At 42.2% G+C, this 25000-nt stretch overlaps 2 protein-coding genes across 4 annotated transcripts in view; both read right to left on the bottom strand.

Moving 5' to 3' along the window:
- Window positions 1-7153: 7153 nt before the first annotated feature.
- Window positions 7154-13205, bottom strand: nol12 (nucleolar protein 12). Of its 2 annotated transcripts, none has more exons than XM_060865228.1 (6): window positions 13014-13205; window positions 8850-8955; window positions 8704-8752; window positions 8259-8401; window positions 8059-8156; window positions 7154-7914 (listed from the first exon to the last, which is right to left on the bottom strand). In XM_060865228.1, the coding sequence occupies exons 1-6, from the start codon at window positions 13160-13162 to the stop codon at window positions 7713-7715; spliced, it is 747 nt and encodes a 248-aa protein (XP_060721211.1). In that variant the 5' UTR covers window positions 13163-13205; the 3' UTR covers window positions 7154-7712. The 2 variants fall into 2 exon arrangements, with proteins under 2 accessions (XP_060721211.1, XP_060721210.1); XM_060865227.1 differs by having other exon boundaries at window positions 8059-8159; window positions 13014-13204.
- A 1854-nt stretch (window positions 13206-15059) lies between these two features.
- The window catches only part of srebf2 (sterol regulatory element binding transcription factor 2), a 27296-nt gene continuing 17355 nt past the window's right edge, over window positions 15060-25000 (bottom strand). For both annotated transcript variants that reach the window (XM_060865190.1, XM_060865189.1), the window contains 8 exons: window positions 24287-24449; window positions 24059-24176; window positions 23528-23637; window positions 18229-18361; window positions 17927-18092; window positions 17528-17704; window positions 17139-17244; window positions 15060-15713 (listed from right to left, as the gene is read on the bottom strand). In XM_060865190.1, coding sequence (XP_060721173.1) covers window positions 15550-15713; window positions 17139-17244; window positions 17528-17704; window positions 17927-18092; window positions 18229-18361; window positions 23528-23637; window positions 24059-24176; window positions 24287-24449 — 1137 coding nt within the window. In that variant the 3' untranslated portion in view covers window positions 15060-15549. The remainder of the gene's footprint in view (window positions 15714-17138; window positions 17245-17527; window positions 17705-17926; window positions 18093-18228; window positions 18362-23527; window positions 23638-24058; window positions 24177-24286; window positions 24450-25000) is intronic.

Genomic DNA, 25000 nt, shown 5'->3' on the forward strand with positions numbered 1-25000 from the left:
CTCGCCATGATCCTGCTGTGCTGCTATTAGTTGATTTCCCCATGTGGGACATAGACTCAAACCTGGGTTCACTGACAGTTTTGTGTATTATAGTCCGTCCCTGCTCACTGCGCTCTGATCTGAAAAGTGATTGGCCAGTAGTTTCATAACCTCGTTTTGATAGGGAGGGACTTTGGTTACCAGAAGATCGAATTGATCCAGAATAATTGCTGTGCTCTGATTTGAAATGTGATTGGACAGGAGGGTCATAACTCCGTTTTGATGGTGAGGGACTTCGGTTACCAGAAGATCGATTTGATCCAGAATAATTGCTGTGCTCTGATTTGAAATGTGATTGGACAGGAGGGTCATAACTCCGTTTTGATGGGGAGGGACTTCGGTTACCAGAAGATCGATTTGATCCAGAATAATTGCTGTGCTCTGATTTGAAATGTGATTGGACAGGAGGGTCATAACTCCGTTTTGATGGGGAGGGACTTCGGTTACCAGAAGATCGATTTGATCCAGAATAATTGCTGTGCTCTGATTTGAAATGTGATTGGACAGGAGGGTCATAACTCCGTTTTGATGGGGAGGGACTTCGGTTACCAGAAGATCGATTTGATCCAGAATAATTGCTGTGCTCTGATTTGAAATGTGATTGGACAGGAGGGTCATAACTCCGTTTTGATGGGGAGGGACTTCGGTTACCAGAAGATCGATTTGATCCAGAATAATTGCTGTGCTCTGATTTGAAATGTGATTGGACAGGAGGGTCATAACTCCGTTTTGATGGGGAGGGACTTCGGTTACCAGAAGATCGATTTGATCCAGAATAATTGCTGTGCTCTGATCTGAAATGTGATTGGCCAGGAGGGTCATAACTCCGTTTTGATGGGGAGGGACTTCGGTTACCAGAAGATCGGTCTGATACAATTTTGTGCAACAATGATTGTTTAGTAGGTGCATCATTGCTCCGCCTTGCAGGGGAGGAGTGTCTTTTGGTGTCGGATTTTTGCAATGATAGGCTGCTAACCTCAAAGCTCTTTTTAGAAGGAGAGGAACTTGTGCTGTTATAACTTCTCTTATTTGAAATGAGACTCTTTTCTGGTTGGCTGGCTGTCCCATAGCCCTTTCTTACAGGTGAAGCACTTCGCCAACCTTCAACCACTTTCTGCAGAATTGACTGGCCGCTACTCCTGGGTGGTGAGGAGTTTCGACTTTCACTTTTCTTCTGATTATTTGAAAAGTTTTTTGTTTCTGTTTTCCGGAGAAATGATTGGCCACTGGCATCATGGTTCTGCTTTGCAAAGGAGGGACTTTGGATTTTGGTTCCCAGACCATTGTGCTCTGTCTTTCTTAAACCGGCTTTCAGGTCAGCATATGGGCTTGACTGGGACTTAGTGAGATTACTGACAGCACCGACAGTGCTAGCAAAAGATTTGATGTTTTTCCGAGTGGTTTCAGATTTATCTGGATGGCCAAATGAATTCCGATTGGGGCTTTTGGATTGATGGCCTTGTCTCTCTGAAACATTGTCCATCTTATACCCACGAGAAGATAGTGAGGAGACAGACTCGGTCCGTTTGAAAGGAGAGGAACTTCGGGATGGAGATGAAGAGTGTGAAAAGTGTGAATCTTTTGTGGAAGAAAATAAATTTCCAAACTGACTCAAAGATGAATTTGATGCGCGGAATCCTCTTTTTTGGGATGCAGCCAATGATTCAGCTTGCTTAAATGGTGTGGGACTTAAAGATCTTGGACCTGCCTGAGCCTCGACTTCGATAGAGAGGTCCATGGGTTCTGGAGAGGAGTTCACTGGCACTGGTGCCAGATCTGGATTCTGGATTTCAGAGGTTCTTCTCTGTGAAGGAACACCAAGGTCTGGATTTCGGAATGGAATGGCAGCTTTGGGCTCGGGCATTCGGCTGCTTGGTAAAGGATGTCCACGTTCAGCATGACGATGAGGAGAAGGACTTTTATCTCTTAATGTCTGAGCACCGGCTACACGACCCAGAGAGAAAAATCCACTTTCTCGATCTCTGTCAACTTTCGAACTCCCTGGGGACAACGAGAGAAGTAGATATTTACACTTTCATGTTAACTTTCAAATTTCAATTTTTTCAACTTTAAAAAATATGTACGGTTAAAATGCACAGTCACAGAGAGACAGGAAGCCTCACAAAATTATTAAAACAAACACCTAGATAATTAAATTATTTTCTAAAATAATTAGAAAGTTTAGGCATCTAGAGATCGACCAGCTCCAGTTGGACTCTGCGATACTAAAGAGGAGATGTGAACTCCATGTGATCTTTTACATCACTACAACATTTATCAGACTGTATATTTATAATCACACCCCCAGTGTCACCCAGATGAGGATGAGGTTCCCCTTTGAGTCTGGTTCCTCTCAAGGTTTCTTCCTTTACCATCTAAGGGAGTTTTTCCTCCCCACAGTCACCTGAGTCACCTCAGACTTGTTCATTGGGGATAAATACAAACACATTTAAATATATCTAATATTAATCTGGAATTCTGTATTATATTAGCTGCTTTGAGACGATGTCAACTGTAAAAAGCGCCATACAAATAAACTTGAATTGAATTGAATTAAAATAGTGATCAACATACACTAGATAAGCTTTATCAAGGGTGTTAATTATCAAGCTAAAAAAAGAATCCATAACAAAACTTTCTGGCTTACCTATAATAGTACAATGGAAACAAGTTACCATAGAAACCACCTATACTACATCATTCATACAGATGTAGTTACAAAGTGTTTATCGGATGCTTATTATTTGGTAGTAGTGCTAACAGCAGAACTATTTCAGAATACTTTCATAACATTTCACTCTCCTGATTCTGTTACACACTAATGTACAGGATAAACCCCAGAGTTTGTCATGTAAATGTGGCACATGCCGTAATACAACACTGAGGAAACACCTTAAGAAATAATTAATTGTGTGTTATTAACACTTACTCTGTGTCAGGACGTAACCAGAGCTGGGTACATGCAACAAAATGACTTAGTGTCTTCATCATTATTCATTTATTTGTTGAGCTGTGTTACCGACCTGCCAACACTAACACTTAAGATTAAGAATGTTTATGAATTTAAATTCTTACAAGTTAAATTTGGACTGAAGAACACTCCACCCCCATATCCATATATAGACTCAATGACACCCCCCATAACCATATATGGACTTAATGACACTCCCACATCTCCATGTATAGGCAGTTTGTAGCTAATTTCTTAATAATAATTGAATCCTTTTCTCGTTTGTCATGTTTTATTGGTTGCAAACAGTAAAAAAATCACATTTAATTCAAATTAAAATAAACATACATTACAGAAATAAGTATTATCAATGGTTCTTTACCATGCGGGACGGAGGAGCGGCGAGCAAAGCTGTCTCGATTCCGTGCCTCCTCCATCCAAGTTCGTGGATTGTTCCGGTGTGATGAGGGATCTAAACGTGTCATCCTGCTGTGAGAAAAAGAGAAGAAGTCTTCCTCTTCTTCTGGAGTGAAAGAACCAGTGAAGGATGAGTCACCTTCACACTGACTGGAGAGAGGGTGGTGTAGCGTACCATTATTACTGATGGTGGTTGTATAGATATGATACAATAGAGCAGGCAGTGGTAGATAACGTGCTATATAATAGTACATACATTAAATAAAACAAACAAACAAACAAACACATCTGGTTTCCTATTAGACAATTTGACTGATTAAATAAATGAGAAAATAAAGATGTAAGTAAATTCAGTTCAGTAAAATTAGTATCTTACCTGTTAAAGGTGTGCTGGTCTTCGTCCTGGTCTTCGTCCTGGCTTTCGTCCTGGCTTTCGTCTCCGTCACACACATAAAGGTCACACTCAGGACTGAGGATACACAGAGAGCCTCCACTCACCACCGACACATCATCAGAGTCCTCCTGGACCAGCCAATCACAAAAGACCTACGTTAGCCAGGTACATTTGAGGGGCGGGGCTAAACTGTTGAACTCTTGAGATTAGCTAAAGCCAAAATGTTTTTACAGAATAAAGTTATATGTTGTTAATCTACTTCAAAAATCTTATTGAGACAAACATGTTACACACAATGTGCATAAAAATAAACACAGATCAAAAATGATGAAAAGGAAAGGTGTCCAAGATGGTTAATAATATGAGCGCTTTAGCACACACACTCATTTCCTCTCAATGTGTGTGTGGGTTTGTGTGTGTGTGGGTTTGTGTTACTCCTCTGTAACACAACCCAGGTACTGCTTCACTTCATCATTATTTCATTTCTCTGCTGTTCCTTCTGCATCACACCTCCTCTCTTTTCCTCTTCCTCTCTCTGTTTCTCTTCTTTAGTCTCTCATTTTCTCTCTTCCTTTTTTTTTTATCACTTTGTCATTCTTTCTCGTGCTGTAAATGTGTATTGTATAAGTTATGATCCCTGAAACAGCAGCTGAATGATCTTCGCACCCTGTACAGAGTTCCTGCTCTATCTCATCCTTTCCTGGCTGAAATGAAGACCTAAGAACATACCAGGTCTTTTACCACACTGTAAAACATGAAAGCAATTATTTTATTCTCTTTAACTCTAATTGTCATGACAGTTTTTTGATATTGAACTCAAAGTTTTTACAAATGAAACTAAGGAAGTAATCGATTTGTGTGTCTACAGTGTGTGACAGTAAATGAGCAGCTGGGTAACTGCACAAGGACACGAGGACATGGAGAACATCCCTTTTCTCCTTGTTGTGCCACTGCTCCTTGGTCCAGCAGAGATGGAGGGATGTTCTGCTTGTGCAGTGGCAGGAGCACTTGAGGAGCAGCTCAGCCAAGTCATTGTGTGATGATGAAGCTTTTTTAAACAGTTAGTCCATGGGTTAAAGCGTGCCTGATATTGTTGGTACACTTTTCTGGTTACGAGCTTCAGAATCTTTAAGCTTGGAGTCTCTCTGCACTTCTTTATGCCAGTTTTAGACAAAAAAACAACACAACATGTGTCACATTGTGCTTTTATGGGATAGATAAAAGCTTCTGAAAAGCCCCACAGAAGAGGTGTGTTGGTCATCTGTTATCAGTGAGATCCAGAATCATCCTGCATCATCCTGAGAAAACAGGCAGATCTCCTCCACACTGACTGGACCACGTTGTGTTTAACTGAGAGCTCAGTATGAGAAAGTATAAACAGAGACATAGCTTCTTAAATCAGATTATATATAAAACAACAACAGGTAGTTTAACAGGACTTTGAGGATGTTGGAATGAATGTTTAGAGGAGCCTTGATCAGTCGAGGCCGTTTACTTCCTGGAATCTGTATGAAGGAGAAACTCCTCTGAATTGTTCGAGACCTGGTGCAGAAACACACAGCTGAAGTGACTCTGGATGTCTGTGACTGAGACTTTCTCTGACGAACCTCCAGGAAATACCTCAAGGACTCCATGTAGTAAATACAGTATCTGCCCCTTACCTGCAACTGAACCTGAACCTGAGGCACAAGAGCAGGTGATGCAGTGATCACTTTTTACACGATTTAGTAAATAAACCCTTTATTTAGGTCTGAGAGCTTTCATGGATCTCACTGTTGTGTGTTTACCCTCACCTTGGTGCTCGGCTCCTTCTCGTCTCTGCTGCTGCTCTCACTGATCAGATTCACCTGTTCAGGTGTGTGTGTAGGTGTGTGTGTGTGCAGGTGTTTGAGACGAAGGCACTCATGGCAGCGTGACGAATCAAAGATGTTGGGCTGGAACTGTGGACACACACGCTCATCACCGGTGACGGGCATGATGGGTAATGAGCAGAACACACACACACACACACACACACACACACACACACTGAGGAAAGAGAAAGCACACAGACGTATACACACTGAAGAACAAAATGCACACACACAACACAAACACTGACGTATACACAGTGAGGAAAGAGAAAACACAAACCCACACACAGACATATACACACTGAGGAACAACACACACACTGACGTATACACACTGAGGAAAGAGAAAGCACACACAGACATATACACACTGAGGAACAACACACACACACAACACAAACACTGACGTATACACACTGAGGAAAGAGAAAACACAAACCCACACACTGACGTATACACACTGAGGAAAGAGAAAACAAGCACACACACACATATTTACATATATACACACACACACACACACACATATATATATATATACATACACACACACACACAGACATTACTGCACTTTTAACTTGACTATAATTACAATATTTTAAGTATATTACAAATGTTAGTGTCAAATTCACATTAAATCAATATGCATTTCATCATTTTGTAAAAAATACACAATAAATTAAAACAAACTATTTAATATTTAATAACTTTTTCCTATTAATAAAAACAACAATAATAATAATCTAATGATTTCTTTCATTGGTTTATCAGGTTAATGACAGTGATGTAACCCTCAGTGAAAACAGTCTCACTCACTCACTCACTCACACACACACACACAGACACACACACACATTTCTGCACTACAGCACTAAATTATAAGATTTAATCTAAAAATAACAAAAAAATTTCCAGGCTGTATCCAGGCTTTACCTGCTGCTGTCCCCTCTGCGTGTGTGTGTGTGTGTGTGTGTGAGAGTGAGAGAGGGAGAGAGAGAGCGAGATGGAGAGCATCATGTCTCTTCCCCAGTTTCTCATTGTCACACACATGTCCTTTTGGCTGCTATGACAATAGAAGTAACTGGGTTACATGTGACAGACATTTTGGCTCTGATTTCACTTTACTCTGAACTCCAGTCAGTAGGCAGTAAGGAGCCAAAATGGCCGCCATCGTAAACTCCAGGTCAGTATTAAATATCAGAAAGTGACATGAGCCGGCAAGCAGATGGTGCACGCTGCCCCACACACACACACACACACACACACACACACACACACACACACACACACACACACACACACACACACACACACACAGGACTGTACTGCTCAGAAATGGTGAGTATAATTCCACCTTAAACTGATATTTTATTGTGTACTTTTATTACACTAATTCTTATTATTAAAGTTTACATTAAAGGCCTTTGGCAGACGCCTTTATCCACATTTATACATTCATCATTTACTGTGGATTAAATAATACAGCTGCAGAAAACGGTGGCCTGTAAAGACGACTTTTAATAACAATGCAGTATAAAAGATATATAAATGTGTGGCAGTGAACAGGACACACATCCACACGTGTGACGTTCTTCATCATCATCATCATCATCTTCCTGGCATCGTTATGTCTAAGATCAACATGTGAAGTTATTCTGCAGTGTTTTAACGTCATACACACAGTAAATCAGTATAGTGAAGTTCAGCACTAAGATGATGTCATCATCATCATCAGTATAAAACAACAACAGTTCAGGTTCCTTTCAGCTTCCACTGTTACATATGAAGCTTCTCTAGTTACCATGACAACTGGCCACACCCCACGGCTGTGTCCCAAATCACAAACATCTGTAGTGAAGTTAAACAGCAGGTGAGAGTGGTCCAGACATCAGGAGCGATCATGTTCTAGGCCCACACGGCGCTCCTGAGGAGACGTGATGATTCCAGGATTGAGGAAACTCTTCAGTAATATTTAGAACTTCCTGTAAACAAATTCATTGTTTTTATTTTTATTTAGTTGTTGTTTTCGGCTCCGTTGTGTCGACCTTGTTAAATAATCTCAGTCCTGGCTCCGCCCCTTCCTGCCTGTTCTCTTGCGCCGCTGCTTCTTTGTTGTTTTGCCAAGACGGTGCTTGTTGCCCACGGCAACCGACGACTTCCTGTCCCCCTGCTGACTCCGCCCCCGACTGTCCAGGTTACCTTTTCTCTTCTTCTTCTTCTGTTTGGTGAAGCAGTGAAGTGACGCTGAGAGAGATTGGATCCTAGACAGAACAAGAACAAAGTGAAACATCAACAAGGTGCAAAGGAGTTAAAAAAGTTACGGAATAAAAAGAGAAAGAAAACATCTACAGAAATGAAGAGAATGAAAAAAGTGACATTAAAGAAGGAGGGAAACTGGGGGTTACTTTTTGGACAGCAGAGGATTTCCTGCTTTCCTGGGTAATGCTTCAACTTTCTCCTCTTCATCACGTCTCTCTTCATCACCACCACTCACTGCTGCAGCCTGCTACACCAGAAAAACACCTTCATCATCATCATCATCATCATCCCAATGATGTAACCCAGCGGTTTAAAATACCCAGAATGCACTGATCTAAATCCTCACACGATCCGTCAGAGACTCCAGCAGTCGAGCGCCAGACAGGTCGAGGTCACTGATGGTTGTCACGGTTACGGTGTGGTTGGGGTGATCATACTGCGTGGACTCTGTCGTGGAGGTGATGACATCATCAAGTTCATCTGCAGCTTCTACAAACATCAACATCAAAGAGTTTAACAGAAAATCTTCAAATCACATAAAATTAAATACACGAAACACGCACTCGCAACACGCACTCGCAACACGCACTCGCAACACGCACTCGCAACACCTCGTTTAGCAGACTCTCTTATCCAGAGCGACTTACATTATCTCATTTAATAAAACTGAGCAGTTGAGGGTTAAGGGCCTTGCTCAGGGGCCCAACAGTGGCAGCCTGGTGGACCTGGGATCAAACTCACAACACACAACACACACAATACACACACACACACACACACACACACATTACCTAGTGCCTCCCTCCTCTCCTTCAGCATCTTCAGGTATTCTTTATGTCTCTAAAACACAACCAACACATGTTAACACTGCTGTCTCTCTCTCTCTCTCACACACACACACACACACACACACACACACACACTTTCTCTCTCTCACCTCCTCTCTCACTCGTTTCTGCTCCTCTCTCAGTTTATTCTTTATCTCCTCCACTGCTGCTTTACGCCTCTCCACCTTCCTCTTGTGGAAACCAGTGAGGAACTCACTGACACACACACACACACACACACACACACACACACAGTTACTGTAGACCTGTGTGTAGGATGTAGACCTGACAGAACATTGTTCAGCTCTTGTTGCACATACAAAGGGTGTAGGAGGCATTTCATTTCCAACCCTCTCATCCTTCTACCTTAAGGGACATATGATATGATGAACACTATATACACTATACACACTATGTACACTATACACACTATACTCACTATGTACACTACACTATACAAACTATGTACACTATACACAGAATACTCACTATGTACACTACACTATACACAGTATACACACTATGTACACTACACTATACAAACTATGTACACTATACACAGAATACTCACTATGTACACTATACTCACTATGTACACTACACTATACACAGTATACACACTATGTACACTATACACACTACATACACTACACACACCATGGACACTATACACACACCATGGACACTATACACACACCATGGACACTATACACACACCATGGACACTATACACACACCATGGACACTATACACACACCATGGACACTACACACACACCATGGACACTACACACACCATGGACACTACACACACCATGGACACTACACACACCATGGACACTATACACACCATGGACACTACGCACACCATGGACACTATGTACACTATACTCACTATGTACACTATGGACACTATACACAGTATACACACTATACACACCATGGACACTATACACACTATACTCACTATGTACACTATACTCACTATGTACACTATACTCACTATGTACACTACACTATACACACCATGGACACTATACACACCATGGACACTATACACACTATGTACACTATACTCACTATGTACAATATACACACCATGGACACTACACACACCATGGACACTATGTACACTATACTCACTATGTACACTATGGACACTATACACAGTATACACACTATACACTATGGACACTATATACACTATACACACTATGGACACTATGTACACTATACTCACTATGTACACTATAATCACTATGTACACTATGGACACTATACACAGTATACACACTATGGACACCATGGACACTATACACACCATGGACACTATACACACCATGGACACTATACTCACTATGTACACTACACTATACACACTATGTACACTATACACAGTATACACACTATGTACACTATATACACTATATACACTACACACACCATGGACACTATACACACTATACTCACTATGTACACTATACTCACTATGTACACTATACTCACTATGTACACTACACTATACACACCGTGGACACTATACACACCATGGACACTATACACACTATGTACACTATACTCACTATGTACACTATACACACCATGGACACTACACACACCATGGACACTATGTACACTATACTCACTATGTACACTATGGACACTATACACAGTATACACACTATACACTATGGACACTATATACACTATACACACTATGGACACTATGTACACTATACTCACTATGTACACTATAATCACTATGTACACTATGGACACTATACACAGTATACACACTATGGACACTATACACACCATGGACACCATGGACACTATACACACCATGGACACTATACACACCATGGACACTATACTCACTATGTACACTACACTATACACACTATGTACACTATACACAGTATACACACTATGTACACTATATACACTATATACACTACACACACCATGGACACTATACACACCATGGACACTATGTACACTATACTCACTATGTACACTATACTCACTATGGACACTATACACAGTATACACACTATACACTATGGACACTATACACTATATACTCTATACACACTATGCACACTATACACACTACAAACACTACACACTACAAACACTATACACACTACATACACACTATATACACTACAAACACTACACACTACAAACACTACACACTACAAACACTATACACACTACATACACTATACACACTACATACACTATACACACTACAAACACTACACACTACATACACTATACACACTACAAACACTACACACTACACACTACATACACTATACACACTACATACACTACACACTACAAACACTACACACTACAAACACTACACACACTATACACACTACATACACTATACACACTACAAACACTACACACTACATACACTATATACACTATACACACTATATACACACTATATACACTATACACACTACAAACACTACACACTACAAACACTATACACACACTACATACACTATACACACTACATACACTATACACACTACATACACTATACACACTACATACACTATACACACTACATACACTATACACACTATATACACACTATATACACTATACACACTACAAACACTACAAACACTATACACACTACAAACACTACATACTACATACACTATACACACTACATACACTATACACACTACATACACTATACACACTACATACACTATACACACTACAAACACTACAAACACTACACAATACACACTACACACACTACACACACTATACACACTACATACACTATACACACTACAAACACTATACACACTACAAACACTACACACACTACAAACACTACATACACTATACACACTACAAACACTATACACACTACAAACACTATACACACTACAAACACTATACACACTACAAACACTATACACACTACATACACTATACACACTACATACACTATACACACTACATACACTATACACACTACATACACTATACACACTACATACACTATACACACTACAAACACTATACACACTACAAACACTATACACACTACATACACTATACACACTACAAACACTACACACACTATACACACTACATACACTATACACACTACATACACTATACACACTACATACACTATACACACTACAAACACTACACACACTACATACACACTACAAACACTATACACACTACAAACACTACACACTACATACACTATACACACTACAAACACTACATACACTATACACACTACATACACTATACACACTACAAACACTATACACACTACAAACACTACACACTACATACACTAAACACACTACATACACTATACACACTACATACACTATACACACTACAAACACTACACACACTATACACACTACATACACTATACACACTACAAACACTATACACACTACAAACAACATACACTATACACACTACAAACACTACATACACTATACACACTACAAACACTACACACTACAAACACTACACACTACAAACACTACACACACTACAAACACTACACACACTACAAACACTACACACACTACAAACACTACACACTACACACACTACAAACACTACACACTACATACACTATACACACTACATACACTATACACACTACAAACACTACACACTACATACACTATACACACTACAAACACTACACACTACATACACTATACACACTACATACACTATACACACTACATACACTATACACACTACATACACTATACACACTACAAACACTACACACTACACACTAAATACACTATACACACTACATACACTATACACACTATACACACTACACACTACACACACTATACACACTACACACTACACACACTATACACACTACATACACTATACACACTACATACACTATACACACTACATACACTATACACACTACATACACTATACACACTACATACACTATACACACTACATACACTATACACTATACACACTATACACACTACATACACTATACACACTACATACACTATACACACTACATACACTATACACACTACATACACTATACACACTACATACACTATACACTATACACACTATACACACTACATACACTATACACTATACACACTATACACACTACATACACTATACACTACACACACTATGTGTACAGTATGTTTACACGGAGAAGTGCACTAACTCATTAGCACATTAGTGACCGTGTTCACTTACTGTCTGTCTTTATCATCGAACATGACGACACATTTATTCTGTCTGTTTTTAAATCCAGGTTTACGTTTAGATCCGTCTTTAAACTGCACGTGTTTCTTCTGTTTCCCCATCTTCACGTGTCTATTGTGCACATCCGGTCCTGTGTGCATCAATAAACACGGTCCGTGTTGCTCACAGTGCTGATAAACTCCGTTCCTACCAGCGGAACTAAAAACTATTACACCGATAAAGTTTAATGTTTTATATTATAATATTAAATATGTTATTCACTTAATGTACAAACGTTTTATTCTCTTCAGCTTGATGTCAGAATAAGATGTAGGACGTTTCGCCTAAACTATTGTTATATTGTTCGAAGTAAACACTTTGTTTTTATCGTCATAAATGTGATGGATTTGGTGATTTTTACACAAAAACATTTTTAATCATTGCTAAGAAGTGCAGCGCCTCCTGTACGGTCATGTCTCTATTTACCCACCAGGGGGCGGTGTTGTGCATATACATAGTTCATAATATGTAAATATAAATTTTAATTACAGGCTGATCAACTTGTGTTCCACCTGCAAGAGGAAGCAGCTGCAGTTGTTCTTGTTTCAGCTTTTGTCACTCAGTAAGCTCCAGAATACGGTGTCTGTCTGTACTGCTGGACGTCCCCTGCACTGTCAGCACGTGTGTGGGCCCTTTGGGTAAAGTGGTGTTCTGGTGAGGCACAACTTCACTGAGGGTGGAGGTGATGGATCATTTCATCCAGTCATCAGGATCAGTCACTTCCCTGAGTGTGTACCTGAGGGGAGGAGGATCTCTTCTCAACAACTTTGTGTTTTGGATCATTTGTGTAAATCTGAGCTCAGTGATGTCAGTGATGTCAGAACACAAAACGTGATGCTGATTCTACTTTTCAGATAATTTAGAGATATAAACAGATTCAAGATTAAACTGGTAGTAAGAGTCTTTCTGCCATGCGGTGCTGCTTCAGCTCTTACTGTTCATTATGTTCCTGTGGATTATCTACTGTACAGTTCATCTCTTTATTCTCACACTCATTCACACACACTTCAGTATCTCCTACAGCTCGCTGTCCTGAGTCAGACCCCCGGGCCAGATGTGGCCTGTGGTTCTGTCTGAGAGAGTAACATCAGTGGATTAGTGAAGATTAGCTTCTTTTTACTACAAGAAGATTGAGGGAATCTGCAGGACCTTCACTTCTGCCCCGACTGCACCTACATCCCACAGTCAGGATTCTCCTACTCCATTGCTCATTCAGTCTTACAATCATACCAGCTGCCCATTGGATCCACTCCCTTCCACTGCGCTCCAGACCATCTCACATGACCTTCTGCCCTTCACCATGATCACCAATGGAACCAGCACTGCTCCACTGGTCCCACCATCTCTCAGGGTAAGAGGTAAGTTTACTATAAGACTCTTCTCTGTTCTGTACTGAGGTGGTGGAATAAACTTTCCCTAGAGGTCCAGACAGCTGAGTCACTGGATATGTTCTAACGATGTTTGAAGACCTACTTCTTCATGAAACACTTTAACTAACACTTTCTCCCGTTTGTTATATGTGTGTATTAAACAAAAACCCCAGTGATTTCGGCTCATGGTGTCTTAAGTCTGTAACCAGTGAACCAGAGTTATTCTGTGTATTGTTACGAGCAGGACGTCTCATTTCTCCAAATACGAACTTTGTATCCGAAAGCCTCGTCTCGGCTCTTTATCCCTCAGCGCAGTCCCATGTGCTTTGTTCTAGATGAACTTTAGTCCAGCAAACATTTTCAGTAAACAATCCCAAAGGGACATTTTGGTTTGTCCTCGTTGTTTTATATCATCACACTTACAAACTCTACAAACAGAAGCAGGTCACAGTTTAAACTCATAACAAAGCTAAAGCTCTGGGTGTCGTCTGATTCCTCGACTCATACAAAGAGCTTTAATCCACACGTTTTTCTTCTTTCACAAAAAACATTAATCATATGACAAGAAAATGCTGAAGAGGAAAATCTGAATACACACAAATACACAGAGAGACACGAGGACCAGAGGTTAGGTTACACAAATACACCCCACAGCTTTAATAGACAAAAGGAACATGGTACAATTAGCAAAAAAAACATACAAAGAGGGAGAGAGAGAGAGAGAGAGGGAGAGAGAGAGAGAGAGAGAGAGAGAGAGAGAGAGAGAGAGAGAGAGAGAGAGAGAGAGAGAGAGAGACAGAGAGAGAGAGAGAGTGAGAGGGAGAGAGAGAGAGAGAGAGAGAGAGAGAGAGAGAGAGAGAGATAGAGACAGATAGAGAGAGAGAGAGAGGGAGAGAGAGAGAGAACAGTGAAAGGAATACAATGAATTAAAATATACATATAAAATAATGATAATAAAGACTCTGTCACCTGTACACACACTCACCTATCTGTCTGACTTACTGTGAGGAAACTGCCCCTCTCACCCCAGACCCCATCTAACTAACCCTTATGTAAGCTCTCTACAATAATATGTACAGCTTATATACAGCTCTGTGTGTGTGTGTGTGTGTGTGTGTTTATGAGGCAGCGATAGCGTGCAGTGTGTGTATGTCTCCCACTCTCTGCAGTGTGTGTTTAGCATGAGCCAGCAGGTGTGAGCGGTGCAGGGACAGGGGCAGGTGACGACACACCAGCATGATGGCATGAGCACGCTCGCGTTCACCTGGAACACTCACTCCATCTGCAGAAACACACACACACACACACACACGATTAAAAAGTCAGCACATTTTTGTAGTGTATGTAGAATTTTCCTTCGTTGTCACATTTCTCAACTGTAGCAGCAGAAGAGATTTTACAGCTCATCCAGTCCTGCAATCCTACCACCTTCCCATTGGATCCACTCTCTTCCACTATGCTCCAGACCATCTCACAAGACCTTCTGCCCTTCATTACCACTATCATCAATAGATCCATAACATCTGGTCAGGTACCAACTACCTTCAAGAGAGCAAGGGTTATTCCCATCCTAAAGAAACCTGCTCTGGATCCATCAGACATCAGTAACTACAGACCGGTGTCACTTCTCTCATTTCTTTCTAAAATTCTTGAACACATTGTCTATAATCATCTGTCTGTCTATCTCTCACAGAACAACCTCCAAGATCCCAACAGTCTGACTTTAAAGCAGCTCATTCCACAGAGACAGCCCTTTTAGATGTCTCTGAGAAACTACATGCTGCTAGATCAGCCAATCTCTCATCCGTCCTTATCCTCCTTGACCTTTCAGCAGTGTTTGATACGGTCAACCATAAGACTCTCTTGTCCACCCTCAGGAGTCTTGGGATTTGTGGATCAGCTTGGGAATGGTTCGCTTCCTACCTGGAAGGACGCTCATATCAGGTAACATGGAGGGGAGTGACATCTGCTCCACACAGACTCTCCACTGGTGTCCCACAAGGCTCAGTACTTGGTCCTCTTCTTTTCTCCCTGTATACTCACTCTCTTGGTGAAGTTATTTCTCCACACAGGTTCTCTTACCACTGCAATGCTGATGATACACAACTTATCTTCTCTTTCCCACCCTCAGATACCACAGCTTCTGATCGGATCTCAGCATGTCTGGCAGAAATATCATCATGGATGACTGCTCATCAGTTAAAGCTCAATCCTAGCAAAACTGAACTGCTGATCATCAGGTGATTCATCCCCAGGTCATGATCTTGCTATATCCCTACATAACGATCTGATCTCCCCTTCAGCCACAGCTCACAACCTTGGGGTAACCATGGACACAACTGTCCTTTTCCTCTCATATTGCTAATGTGACTCGCTCATGTCGGTTTCTTCTCTACAACATTAGAAGGATTCGGCCATTTTTCGACTTCTTCATGAAACACTACAACTAGCACTTTCTTTGTTGTATGTGTGTATTTAAAAAACACAACAACTAACTAGAGTTAATATAGTCAACGACAGAGACTTAAAAACCCTTCTGTACGTCGCTCTGTATAAGAGTGTGTCACATGCAGTAAATGTAGAGTTCAGGTGTGTTTATGTAGGATTGTACATATAACTGTGCAGGTGTGTGTGTGTGCTGTAGCAGATGTGTTTAGCTGTATGTGTACCAGTGGAGGTGTGTGTGTGTGTATGTATGTGTGTGTACCTTTATAGCTGTGTGTTCGTCGGCGCAGACTGTGCTCCAATAACTGGTGTGTGCGAGTGGGACTTGCACCTGCCATTAACCTCACTGTGGTCTCATGTAGAAACACCTGGACAGAGAAAACACACCAAACACAACTCATGTTACAGATCACACAGTGTGTAAGGTTGTGTGTGTGTCATAGGTCACGGTTATACACACACACACACACACCAAACACAACTCATGTTACAGATCACACAGTGTGTAAGGTTGTGTGTGTCACAGGTCACGGTTATACACACACACACCAAACACAACTCATGTTACAGATCACACAGTGTGTAAGATTGTGTGTAAGGTTGTGTGTGTGTGTGTGTGTGTGTGTCACAGGTCACAGTTAGGCTCCTGACCTTGTGCTGAACCTGTGTGTAACCCTGTCCCAGTTTACGCAGAGAGCTTAGGTCCCTCTGAAATCCAGCCAACTGAGGAGAAGGGGCGGGGCTTGGTTCTCCATTAGCTCCACCCCCACGTTGCCAGAGGCTGGTCCTTAGGGTCAGCAGGAGGTCACACACCAAAAGCTCTGCCCCCTGGAGATAAAACCAGCAAAATAAGGCTGTGCAGTGAAGTAAGTGTGTGTGTGAGAGAGAAAGTGATAGTGTGTGTGTGTGTGTGTGTGTATATATATGTGTGTGTGTGTGTGTATATATGTGTGTGTGTGTGTGTGTGTGTGTGTGTGTGTGTGTGTGTGTGTGTGTGAGTGAGAGAAAGTGATAGTGTGTGTGTGTATATATGTGTGTGTGTAGATGTACCTTGTGCAGCCAGGTGTGTGTGGGTGTGTGTGTGATGCTGTTGTGCAGGTAAGCACTGGCTCTGTTGCAGTGTGTGAGGCAGCCCAGTGTTCCTTCTCCTTTCTGAGGACACACACTCATCTGCATCGCTTTACAGAGCACCAACACGGCCTTCGGCAACGGGTGACTAACACACACACACACACACAGAATTATAACAGAAATGCACAACACACTCATCTCCAGTCTCTCTCTCTCTCTCTCTCTCTCTCTCTCTCTCTCTCTCACACACACACACACACACACACACACACGGTACTCACTCCAGAGAGTGCAGTGCTCTTGGCATTCGCTCTGCTTCCGCCAGTAGTGACCTCACAGATACATCATCACGCTGCAGCCAATGAACAGCAGCCTTCAGGACCAATGCCCACCAGCGACACACAGGGTCTGACACTGAGGACATGTATACACACACACACACACACACACACACACACACACACACACAGTGTCACTGTCACAGTGACCCACCTCAAACTGCACATTACTACACTATATGGTTGTATACCAAGTAATCTGGTGTGTACTATGAAATAAGAGGATACAGCTAGCTAAGCAAATACAGAGTTGGTTATCAGGTGTACAGTGATGCCTCGAGATATGAGTTTAATTCGTTCCGTGACTTTGCTCGTATCTCAAATTGGTCGTATCTCATTTTCCCCGTTTAAATGAATTGAAATCCCATTAATCCGTTCCAGCTCGCAAAATTCCACTCCAGTTTTTGTGTTTTGAATATGAAAAATGTACAGTACCTGTATTTATACATGTACAGTACCTGTATATATACATGTACAGTACCTGTATTTATACATGTACAGTACCTGTATTTATTAATGTACAGTACCTGTATATATAAATGTACAGTACCTGTATATATAAATATACATGTACAGTACCTGTATTTATTAATGTACAGTACCTGTATATATAAATGTACAGTACCTGTATTTATACATGTACAGTACCTGTATATATAAATATACATGTACAGTACCTGTATTTATTAATGTACAGTACCTGTATATATAAATGTACAGTACCTGTATTTATACATGTACAGTACCTGTATTTATTAATGTACAGTACCTGTATATATAAATGTACAGTACCCGTATTTATTAATGTACAGTGCCTGTATTTATTAATGTACAGTACCTGTATATATAAATGTACAGTACCTGTATATATAAATGTACAGTACCTGTATTTATACATGTACAGTACCTGTATTTATTAATGTACAGTACCTGTATATATAAATGTACAGTACCTGTATTTATACATGTACAGTACCTGTATTTATACATGTACAGTACCTGTATTTATACATGTACAGTACCTGTATTTATACATGTACAGTACCTGTATATATAAATGTACAGTACCTGTATTTATACATGTACAGTACTGTATTTATACATGTACAGTACCTGTATATATAAATATACATGTACAGTGCCTGTATTTATACATGTACAGTACCTGTATTTATACATGTACAGTACCTGTATTTATAAATGTACAGTACCTGTATTTATACATGTACAGTACCTGTATATATAAATGTACAGTACCTGTATTTATAAATGTACAGTACCTGTATTTATAAATGTACAGTACCTGTATATATAAATGTACAGTACCTGTATTTATAAATGTACAGTACCTGTATTTATACATGTACAGTACCTGTATTTATACATGTACAGTACCTGTATTTATACATGTACAGTACCTGTATTTATACATGTACAGTACCCGTATTTATTAATGTACAGTGCCTGTATTTATTAATGTACAGTACCTGTATTTATAAATGTACAGTACCTGTATTTATAAATGTACAGTACCTGTATTTATACATGTACAGTACCTGTATTTATACATGTACAGTACCTGTATTTATACATGTACAGTACCTGTATTTATACATGTACAGTACCTGTATATATAAATATACATGTACAGTACCTGTATATATAAATGTACAGTACCCGTATTTATAAATGTACAGTACCCGTATTTATAAATGTACAGTACCCGTATTTATTAATGTACAGTGCCTGTATTTATTAATGTACAGTACCTGTATTTATTAATGTACAGTGCCTGTATTTATTAATGTACAGTACCTGTATTTATACATGTACAGTACCTGTATTTATAAATGTACAGTACCTGTATATATAAATGTACAGTACCATCCATCCATCCATCCATCCATCTTCTACCACTTATCCGGGGCCGGGTCGCGGGGGCAGCAGTCTAAGCAAGGACACCCAGACTTCCCTCTCCCCAGACACTTCCCCCAGCTCGCCGGGGGAATACCGAGGCGTTCCCAGGCCAGCCGAGAGACATAGTCCCTCCGGCGTGTCCTAGGTCTTCCCCGGGGCCTCCTCCCGGTTGGACATGCCCGGAACACCTCCCTCGGGAGGCGTCCAGGAGGCATCCGGAACAGATGCCCGAGCCACCTCAGCTGACTCCTCTCGATGTGGAGAAGCAGCGGCTCTACTCTGAGCTCCTCCCGAGTGACCGAGCTCCTCACCCTATCTCTAAGGGAGCACCCAGCCACCCTGCGGAGGAAACTCATTTCGGCCGCCTGTATTCGGGATCTTGTCCTTTCGGTCATGACCCAAAGCTCATGACCATAGGTGAGGGTAGGAACGTAGATTGACTGGTAAATAGAGAGCTTCGCCTTGCGGCTCAGCTCTTTCTTTACCACAACAGACCGGTATATCGACCGCATCACTGCAGAAGATACACCGATCCGCCTGTCGATCTCCCGCTCCATCCTTCCCTCACTCGTGAACAAGACCCCAAGATACTTAAACTCCTCCACTTGAGGCAGGAGCTTTCCACCAACCTGAAGGGGACAAGCCACCCATTTCCGGCTGAGAACCATTGCCTCGGACTTGGAGGTGCTGATTCTCATCCCCGCCGCTTCACACTCTGCTGCAAACCAGTCAAAGTCAAAGTCAGCAGATTCCCACTGCTTCCCCCTCCTGAGGCGCCGGACGGTTTGCCAGAATTTCTTCGAGGCCAACCGACAGTCCTTCTCCATGGCCTCACCGAACTCCTCCCAGACCCGAGTTTTTGCCTCTGCAACCACCCAGGCTGAAGCTCGCTTGGCCCTCCGGTACCTATCAGCTGCCTCCAGAGTCCCCCGAGCCAACCAGGCTCGATAGGACTCCTTCTTCAGCTTGACGGCATCCCTTACATCCGGTGTCCACCACCGGGTTCGGGGATTGCTGCCACGACAGGCACCGGAGAACTTACGGCCACAGCTCCGCGCGGCCGCGTCGACAATGGAGGTGGAGAACATGGTCCACTCAGACTCAATGTCTCCAACCTCCCTCGGGATCTGGTTGAAGCTCTGCCGGAGGTAGGAGTTGAAGATCTCTCTGACCGGAGACTCTGCCAAACGTTCCCAGCGGACCCTCACAGTAAGTTTGGGTCTGCCAAGTCTGTCCAACTTCCTCCCCGGCCATCGGATCCAACTCACCACCAGGTGGTGATCAGTTGACAGCTCCGCCCCTCTCTTTACCCAAGTGTCCAAGACATACAGCCGGAGGTCAGATGAAACAACCACAAAGTTGATCATCGACCTCCGACCTAGGGTGTCCTGATGCCATGTGTACTGATGGACACCCTTATGCTTGAACATGGTGTTTTTTATGGACAAACTGTGACTAGCACAGAAGTCCAATAACAGAACACCACTCGGGTTCGGGTCGGGGGGGCCGTTCCTCCCAATCACGCCCCTCCAGGTGTCACTGTCGCTGCCCACATGAGCGTTGAAGTCCCCCAGTAGAACGACGGAGTCCCCGGTCGGAGCACTTTCCAGCACCCCTCCCAGAGACGCCAAGAAGGTCGGGTACTCTACACTGCCATTTGGCCCGTAAGCACAAATAACAGTGAGAGACCTCTCCCCGACCCGAAGGCGCAGGGAAACGACCCTCTCGTTCACCGGGGTGAACTCCAACACATGGCTGCTGAGCTGGGGGGCTATGAGCAAGCCCACACCAGCCCGCCGCCTCTCACCGCGGGCAACTCCAGAGTAGTAGAGAGCCCAGCCTCTCTCGAGGAGTTGGGTTCCAGAGCCCAAGCCGTGCGTGGAGGCAAGCCCAACTATATCTAGTCGGTATCTCTCAACCTCCCGCACCAGTTCAGGCTCCTTCCCTCCCAGCGGGGTGACATTCCATGTCCCTAGAGCGAGATTCCGTGTCCGGGGATTGGGTCGCCGAGGCTCCCGCCTTCGACTGCCACCCAATCCACATTGCACCAGCCCCTTATGGTTTCTCCTGCAGGTGGTGGGCCCACAGGAGATCGGCCCCACGTCGCTCCTTCGGGCTGAGCCCGGCCGGGCCCCATGGGGTAAGACCCGGCCACCAGGCGCTCGCATGCGAGCCCCAACCCCGGGCCTGGCTCCAGGGTGGGGCCCCGGTTGCGCCATACCGGGCGACGTCACGGACCTTGCTATATTTCTCTTCATAAAGAGGTACAGTACCTGTATTTATAAATGTACAGTACCTGTATTTATAAATGTACAGTACCTGTATTTATAAATGTACAGTACCTGTATATATAAATGTACAGTACCTGTATTTATAAATGTATGACAAATATTGACAAATAAAAACATACAGTAATAAAAGAGAATGCTAAAAAAATAAACTGGTTTTACTTTACGCAAGATGCGTACGGAGGTTGAGGGAGGAGTAAACAGGAGGAGGAGTAAACAGGAGGAGGAGTAAACAGGAGGAGGAGTAAACAGGCGGAGGAGTAAACAGGCGGAGGAGTTAGGAGGAATTACACTTTCACTTTCGTTCACTTACTCGCACTCTTAATGCTACTTTACACTTAAATGGAACTTAACTAAACTTCATTTAGAGCGCGGAGAGCAGCAACTAGTAAATAGAATAAACCCCCGTATAACAGAACCATTAATCATGCATAGAGTTAAAAATAGGAAAGGAAAATAATAAATGAATAAATAAATAATTAAATAATTAGAGAAAGGGAGAGAGAGAGAAAAATATGTGGAGATTTATGACGTAAACTGGTACAGTGAACACGGGTTCCGGCTTCACTTGTTTTTGCCTTTTTTGTCACTCTTTCCTCACTAACATCTGCCGGTCGTTTTAATAAAAACCCGTCCAGTCGGCATATCAGATGCGGTGTAGTCGCACAAGTTCACATTTTTAACGGATCCAACGCTTAAAACGGATCCGGAAATTACATATCCTCAGACAGTCGTCACCTCACGCAGCGCCTTTGTGACTCTCCATAGGAAATGAATGACTTCCTGTTTATCGGCCGTCATTTGTCGTGTGCAGTGGAAAGGCGGCTTTAACCGAGTGAGACGCGGGAAGCTGAGGTGGGGAAACAGAGCACACGTGGTTGTTGGGGATCTTTGTTTCGGAGGCGGCGGCTCGGATGCTCGTATCTCAAGAATTTGTATGTCAAAGCACTCGTATCTCGAGGCATCACTGTATTGTGTTACTCTAACACACTAGAGAGTAAGACACAGAGACTCTGAGAGAAGAATAAAGATGTTACCTGAAGCTGAGCTCTGATTGGCTAGTGCTGGGAAAGGTGAAGTTGGGGAGGAGGAGTCATCAGTACAGCTGTTCAACAGCTGCAGAAACTCCATCACTCCACTGAACTCTCTACAGTAACACACAGAAAGAGAGAGAGAGAGAGAGAGAGAGAGAGAGAGAGAGAGAGAGAGAGAGAGAGAGAGAGAGAGATAGATAGAGAGAGAGAGACACAGAGTGAGAGAGAGAGAGACAGAGAGAGAGAGAGAGAGAGAGAGACAGAGAGAGAGAGAGACAGAGAGAGACACAGAGTGAGAGAGAGAGAGAGAGAGAGAGAGACAGAGAGAGACAGAGAGAGAGAGAGAGACACAGAGTGAGAGAGAGAGAGAGAGATAGAGAGAGAGAGAGAGAGAGAGAGATGTAGTGTGTACAAAGCTAATTTAATGCTTAAGGGAAACTGATAAAGTTTAAAATAAAAGATTTGACATTAAATAAATAAACAAACAAACAAACAAACAAACAAACAAATAAAAAAATAAGATTAGACATGTACCCGCTGTCATCTTTGTGTTTCACACTCTCAGTGTCACTGTGGGGCTGAATCAGTGTGTGTACAGCTCTCTCTAGAAGCTTCTCACAGAAACGCCGATGCAGCTGTGCAACAGGGTCCACTACACACACACACACACACACACACACACACACACACAGAGTTCTGTTAAACTAAAACTACACTCCACATTTCCTCCTGCAGGGTGTGTGTGTGTGTTGGGGGTTGTACCTTGTTCTCTTTCAGATGAAAACACTCCTTCACAATTCTCAGCCTTCACTGACCAATCACAGCTCAGGAAAAACTGTCTGGCCAATGGAGTGAAGAGCCAGCGAAGACAATCAGGAGGCTTTGAGTCTGAAAACAAACTCTCTGCACAACTCAGTATATATGCCTACAGAGAGAGAGTGAGGGAGAGGGAGGGAGAGAGAGAAACAGAGAGACAGACAGAACACATAGTAAACCTGAGATGCTACTTATACAATGAGTTATTATTGATTTAATGCTCTCACAATTTAAAACCACCCTCATTTCAGTGATACACTCTAATTATACCTGTGTGTATGCGTGTGTGTGGTGTGTGTGTTTGTATACGTGTGTATGTGTGTGTATACATGTGTGTGTAAACGTGTATATATGTATGTGTATGTGTGTATACGTGTGTATACATGTGTGTATGTGTGTGTGTATACGTGTGTGTATACATGTGTGTGTATGTATGTGTGCATGTATACGTGTGTGTGTGTATGTGTGTGTGTATACGTGTGTATGTGTGCCTGTATACGTGTGTGTGTATGTATACGTGTGTGTATGTGTGTGTATACATGTGTATGTGTGCGTGTATACGTGTGTGTGTATACGTGTGTGTGCATGTGTGAGTGTATACGTGTGTGTATACGTGTGTGTGTATACGTGTGTGTATACATGTGTATACGTGTGTGTGTA

The sequence above is a fragment of the Tachysurus vachellii genome, chromosome 3 (assembly GCF_030014155.1).
Source record: "Tachysurus vachellii isolate PV-2020 chromosome 3, HZAU_Pvac_v1, whole genome shotgun sequence".
NCBI classification, from domain to species: Eukaryota; Metazoa; Chordata; class Actinopteri; order Siluriformes; family Bagridae; genus Tachysurus; species Tachysurus vachellii.